At 37.2% G+C, this 6,772-nt stretch overlaps 2 protein-coding genes across 2 annotated transcripts; one reads left to right on the top strand and one right to left on the bottom strand.

The window, feature by feature from the left end:
- Nucleotides 1-28: 28 nt before the first annotated feature.
- On the top strand, nucleotides 29-3,814 carry cdkn2aip (CDKN2A interacting protein). The gene is made up of 4 exons (XM_026937378.3): nucleotides 29-158; nucleotides 1,163-1,409; nucleotides 1,500-1,621; nucleotides 2,017-3,814. The coding sequence occupies exons 2-4, from the start codon at nucleotides 1,165-1,167 to the stop codon at nucleotides 2,580-2,582; spliced, it is 933 nt and encodes a 310-aa protein (XP_026793179.1). The 5' UTR covers nucleotides 29-158; nucleotides 1,163-1,164; the 3' UTR covers nucleotides 2,583-3,814.
- A 132-nt stretch (nucleotides 3,815-3,946) lies between these two features.
- cart3 (cocaine- and amphetamine-regulated transcript 3) lies at nucleotides 3,947-6,482 on the bottom strand. The gene is made up of 3 exons (XM_026937697.3): nucleotides 6,231-6,482; nucleotides 6,034-6,117; nucleotides 3,947-5,079 (listed from the first exon to the last, which is right to left on the bottom strand). The coding sequence occupies exons 1-3, from the start codon at nucleotides 6,393-6,395 to the stop codon at nucleotides 4,972-4,974; spliced, it is 357 nt and encodes a 118-aa protein (XP_026793498.1). The 5' UTR covers nucleotides 6,396-6,482; the 3' UTR covers nucleotides 3,947-4,971.
- Nucleotides 6,483-6,772: the final 290 nt, after the last annotated feature.

Genomic DNA, 6,772 nt, shown 5'->3' with positions numbered 1-6,772 from the left:
ATGACGTCCTAAGCATAAACTGCGCCAGACTCGCAGGCGCATTTGAATGACGCACACGGAAGTGGCTTTCAATAGCCTAATATTTTGTTGATGTTGTTGCTAGCGGTATCTGACTAATGTTAATGGTTATGTAGAAGTGGTTAAAGGAACTCATTAAGGTCAGAACGTTATGCATTACTTTTTCATGATTTATATCAAACTATAAGTATTTCATTTACTTTATACTGATAACATAACAAGTGAAATGACCAGCGATGGACGGCTAGCTACCTTTTCCAATCCTGCTAACACGCTGTAATGATAAACGTGGCTAACGACCTCTGACTTAATATATCGAGTGATAATTATGATATTTATACATAAGGGCATCAAGCTTGAGTATATGGTACACGTTAATGTAGCAGTTAAATGGCATGTTAGCAGGTTGCTATATTCTAGTAACACAATGGTAAAAGTACACAAAGTACAGCTAGATAATGCGTGTATTCTGCACTGTTGCTGTGCTCTACAGAGATCATCTGCCCATCACAAAACATTCTGGATAAATACCTTGTTGTTTTTAAGGAAAAATTAACCAAAAAATGAATACTGCTGACAAAAGTTTAGTGGAAACATACACAAAATGTGTTTGTGTAAATAATAACTAATCTCAACTGAACACCATCCCACTCTCTTTGCAATTTTTGAACATTTCTTTATTTACTTCCTGCATTATTCTTATTACTATACTCTCTACCTGGCTGCTACCCCAATAACTGCTGTGTCCATATATAGTATAAGCATATCTTCTGAATACTGTATCATAGTATGTTATGTTTACATTCACAGCATTTTATTATATTGTTATTCTTTTGCACTACTGTTATATCTGACACTTTCACACTAGAACTGTGTACTAATCTGTGCTGGACTGTCTCTTACTGTGCCTATTGTCCTGTTTTAGTAGTTATTTTACTGTCTTATGCTGTTTGCACATGTTTGCATGTGCACTTTATGTAATAATGTGTAGTCTCATGTAGTTCTGTGTTGTTTTATGTAGCACCATGGTCATGGAGGAACGTTGTTTCGTTTCACTGTGTACTAACTAGCTGTAGATGGTTGAAATGACAATAAAAGCCACTTGACTTGAATCTCATATTTTGATTGCTCCGTTTTATTGCAGTGATGGCAGAGGGGAGTGGACAGGATGTTGTTTCTGAGTACCTTCAGCAAAACCCTCACCTGGCACAATGGGTGGAATCCTTAAGAGAGCTCTCCGAGACAAAGAAACACTGGCATGCCAGGCGAGAGTTTGTTCTGCGCAACCTGGAGGTCTTTCCTACCATCCAACCAGGGATCACTAGTCCCAGTCTGGACAGGCTTCTTTCTCTGTCCAAGGTTTGGGCCAACCAGACGTTCTTAGGCTGTCGGTACGTGCTCTGTCCTGTTGCTTGCTTGCATACCTGTGTTTTTCATAGATGTGAGTGGATTTTCACTTTGATCGTGTGCTTTTATTGTAGCTATCCCCAACCTGTGATGGACAAGGTTAAAGAGATGGCAGAAGGGATTGGTGTGCATGATGGTCCTGTTCATAAGACAAAAGATGAGATCGTAGGAAAAGGAAAGAGACCGTCTGTTTCAGGTGTGAGAATGCAGTAAACTTAGGGGTCATCAGCTCTGTCCGTAGAGCAGTTTGATTTGTTCACAGATTTTAGAGAAAAGATTTGACACATCCTGAAATCTGAAATTTTAACAGGAGTCAATTTGGTTAGATTTTTAAAGTATGATTTAAGATTTTTTTAAAATACAAAAATGTCTGGAGTAGTGTAATATAGAAAATAAATAATAAATAAAAAATAAATGATGATAATGAATATAGTCCAGTAATTTATTTTGGCCACAAATGAACATGTATTCGCCTTTAGATCAATACACATTTACACCCCTTTTGGATCTTTTAATTAAATTAAGATAATCACAACATTCACAATCACTGATTATGAGTCCTTTTCACTTCTATTTCCAACTTATGTGCAGCCGCGGATGCTGAGAGCTGTGTTAAGAAAAACAAAACTGTTCCTAACGACTCTGGCAGTAAAGGCGGAGAACAAAATACTGACTGTCCGAATGCTGCTGCTGTCAAATCAGGTCCCCTACCCGAGGCCCCTGCAGAACATCAGCCCTTCTTTAACCGCCTTTATAAAACAGTGGCCTGGAAGCTGGTGTCTGCAGGAGGCTTTGGCCCCAACCTGGATCACTTTGAGATCCTGCGCACCTGTGTGGAGTCATGCAAGGCCAGCCTTACTTGTGTATTTGTGCCTCTCAAAGACATTCCTGACCTGCCTGCTGGCTGCACCCAAAGAGAGGGCCAGGTGTGTGAACTGCGCTGCCACGCTGTCTACATGGGCACAGGATACGGCCGTGACGAATGTGCAGCGAGGGCCATGGCCTCAAAGGAGGCCCTTAAAACATTTCAGGGGCGGAAGGTGACGGTGAAGATCTCCCGTCGCAGGTTCCAGGGTCGAGATGTAGAGGATTTGGTCCTGTTAGATGAACAGCCGAGAAGCTCAATTTTGCCTCCTGCTCTTAGCTATCCTTTTTAAGTCTAATTAGTAAATCTCTGTCTCTTTGTGCCCTACAACTTCTAATTTTGTTTAATTTCAGTTGCAGTTATAAGGTCATGTTGATGACGGACGGTTCAGGGCTGTAGGGACCGACTTTTATACACTAAAATGTTTGTGCATTAAACGCTGATCATAAACGAGCAACAGTTCATTTTTGACAAAACAGTTTAGAGTGCAAGCATAAGTGTGTAGGTTTGTTTAGAGTCTGAGCCCCACTTTTATAGACGAGTCTACTGGTTGTAATTTCAAGTTTTGTGCTAACTTGACTATGATTTGACCTGTATATCAGCTACTATTGCATTAATAAGCAAACTACACTTGACATCTTTACGTTCTGAAATCTCTCGGTCTGTTTTAAGATATTTGAAATGGTTTCTCTCTCATCAAAGTAGTCAGTTCATTTATGAAGAGTTGTAAAGTTCATCCCAATCGTTGATGTCCTCTTTATATGTTCATATAAAACGAGTTTGGATTATTTAATTGCCTTTATCTAAGTGTATATGGTTTCGATGGATTAAGCCTGAATCTGTGTGACGTTCTTCTTCTTAGAGCAGCTAGTACTGAACCTTGAATTTGATCTTAATATCATTTCCTTGTACCAGGATTTGTGTTACTGATACATTGGCTAAATATTTTTGAAAATACATTATTTTCCCTGTTTTGACAGCAGATAAAACAGTCAATATTACATGCTGAAATCAGAGCCCTTGAGTTCTGTATGTACTTAATAAAGCATCCCATGTTTCACAAAATGTGTTTTACTACATTGCTTTAGTTTTTCTTGTTTTAATTCACTTAAAAAAAAAAAAAAAAATCTTGTCAGATCATTAACAAATGCACATTTTTGGTCATGATACTTAAGTATCAATATTTCCACCTGAAGAAATTTAAGTTTTTGAAGTAAGCATATATTGAACAGTAAAAATATATTATTTAACACCCTGTAGTTTTTTGGTTCAATTGACTCATTTTAAGTAAGCAATAGGTATAAGTGAATTGAGAAATGTCTATAACTTTTATTTTATTGAAACACTCTACATTTAATTGGAGAAGGCACAGGTCTTTAATAGAACTTTTTTAATAAAAAGTCATGGTAGGACTTGATTAGTATTTTTTTCTTAGTTAATAGTCATTCTGTATCTTTGTTTTATCAGTGTCACAAATTGTTATGAAACTAATAAAACTGAATAAACTCCAGGAGTTCGAGCACATTTTGTCTGCATCTCACACTTACTGTTTGTTATAACACAATATGCTGACGTTTCACTGCTCTTTAATTAAGTGATGCTAGCATCTACAGTTTCTGGTGCTTTATTTACTGCCTCCTGTTTTGTGCCCTTTAATTCTCATATCAATTCTGCATCTTCAAGTCATCATTTTAATTGGTCAATATGACATATTCAGAGTAAAACGTTTGAGTTCTTAGTCACGCCATGTTTTGCCCTACACAGTGGTATGCCAAAACATTGTGAAACTTCAGCACTTCATTAAAAACCACCACCAGTACACACATAGCTTTAGGTCTAAAATGTTTTTTATGCATTTAAATGAAACTTGATTTGTATCTTGTGTGTGCACGCATGCCCTCCGGACTCCACTGGCACATTGGTAAATATTAATAAACATAAGTGAAACTAATATGAAGTGAAAGCGCACAGTCGGAGGCCTGAGTTGATGGACAGTTGACTCAATTTAGATGTATGTGATGAAGGCTGGTTTTGTACTGACCTCCATAAATGGGGAGCCTCGGAGGGACATTTTATTTGTGCGGGGGCGGTCAGTGAAAGTTCTGTGTCTTTCTCTCCTCTCCTCTGGGATGCAAACTCATGAGTTTACAGTCAGTTAAAGCTTTCACAAGCAAATCATTTATGGTGACTGGACAAAAAAGTCTCTACAAAGACATATCCTGCCTTACATAAGATCAGATCTAGACAGGACACATCAATCAAAATGTCCTAGATGTGTTATGACAGTGTTTCTCATTCACTGCTCGTGTCCCTTTTCATGCTGTGTGGCTCCTTTTTATAATGATTTTATAATCAGCTGCTGCTCTCTGAAGTCTAAAGATACATCCAGTTATATCTAATTAAGGTGATGTGTATTAATTTAATTAACATCATGCATGGTAACATCATATTGGCATGAAAAATATTGGACAAGTATTTGCAACTCAGTCCCACTTTAATAACTTTATTATATCATTATATTATGAAAGAAATTAATTGATATGGTGTTTCTTCAAAACAATGATGACAGGCTGCCTTAGAAAAGCAAGGATTAAGACAAAATGTACATATGTACATCAAAAGCAGCACAAACCCAAACTTAAATTAATTAACTTAACGAATGCATGGATATGATGTGAGGATTATAAGCACTTGAGCAGGTAGGTGTTGCAAGCCGCTCCGATCGGACAGTCACACATCCTGCCGATACGTGAGCCTTTCCGCACGGCACACTGCTGCCCAACCCCACACTGCAATTACACAATGACAAAAAAAAATCAACATCACACTGCAATTGCAGCTGAGAGCAAAAGTTTGCACCCCCTGTGTTTTTTGAATAGGAAAAAAGAATATTTATTCTTATTTTACAACCTACCTTTTAACATAATGGATGTAACATATTTTGAAAATGTGTACACAACTGGATACAAACAAGCAATAATCCAAGAGATAAGTCAAAAGAATAATTTGAAAAGATAGTGTGCCACTTCTGACCCTCAGGGTCCTTTTTTGAAGGCAATGTATGAAATCTCTCAGAGTGATAACATTTATTTAAAACAAAATGGGCAAATATTGGTCAAGTGACCTAAAAGCTTCTCAGAAACTATACAATATAATAATAATATATTATATTACAATATAATAAAGGTTATGAAGGCAAAGGTAACAATTTTTTTTTTACAGAATATTTATATCACAATCCGAAAGGAGGATGATTTTTTCCCCCACATTTTTCATTTCTTCATCTTGTTTTAGGGCTATGCAAACTTTTGCACCTATATTTAGTGTTTAGTGTATATTACAGAGGTTCCCAATCCAGACCCACTTGTGGTTCTGTTTTGGATCTGTGCTAAGCATACTCAGAGCTGGAATAGACTAAATATGTGCACTGACTGAGGGTCTAAAGCACTGGACTGAGCATGATGGTTTACAACATCATTAATCGATAATAAGTAAGTATACACCTGTTATTTCCTGTTTTTTCATTAACATCTACAGAACTGAATTAACACCTGCTGTGTTCATTTGTACTTAAACACTATAGATGTTCAATCAACGCTGTTTTCTTTATAGAACAGTATTATACGTATTTGCATAATTATTAAAAATATACCAGTAATTAAATAAAATTGTATGAACTGTCATATTGACCTGTCTATGTAAATATTCATTTATATCTAAAAGGCTTTAATGGTTTTACTCACCGTGGGAACTCGGCTAAACTTCTTTTCCCAAAGTGAGATCCGTTTGCTCTGCAGCTTTTCCAAAACATCATGCAGAGCCCCAAGCTGTGGACACGATGCAGAAATTTAATTCAATTCAATTCAGATACAACTTATTTTTAAACACTACCAAAGAGATATCAGTATATTTTTCTGCATTATTCAGGAGTAGAGCTTACAAGCTCTTTCTGGCTGGTTAAATTAGGCTCTTTAGGGTAGAAGTTCCTCAGGGCTCTCCGGTCTACATCCACCGCCTCCTCGTCATCCAGATGGTAAATTTCGTTGCCAGAGGCGCAGGACAGCAGCACGGCGCACACCATCACACACACTCTGCAGCTCTCCATGCTCTTCAGCTTCTCATGTGTTTCCCAATGATGCCATCAGTTTATATCTGTCTCTGTCGGTGGTTTCTTTTGCTCCACCTTTCATCATCGATGGAGTTCATGCGTAAAGGAAACGCCTGATGTGACTCATTTTGCAAAGTTGCTGGGGAGGGCTGTAGCATCTCTGTGTTAAAACATTTACTCTGTTGCAACTGATGTAATTTATTGCTGGAATTTATTACAAAGACAAATAAAATACTCATGCTTAACTTACACTGTTTGCTCAGAAGTAAAAATTCTAAACTGAGTATGCTGTATTAAAAGGCTTAAGCTCTATTAAGACCTGATTAATAGGTTTTGGCATCTTTTCTTTCATATGGATTCATAGCATATATACT

This window comes from Pangasianodon hypophthalmus, chromosome 25 (genome assembly GCF_027358585.1).
Source record: "Pangasianodon hypophthalmus isolate fPanHyp1 chromosome 25, fPanHyp1.pri, whole genome shotgun sequence".
In the NCBI taxonomy this organism is placed as follows: Eukaryota; Metazoa; Chordata; class Actinopteri; order Siluriformes; family Pangasiidae; genus Pangasianodon; species Pangasianodon hypophthalmus.
Note: the sequence above shows the minus strand (reverse complement) of the source record. Positions and strands in the feature narration are given on the sequence as shown.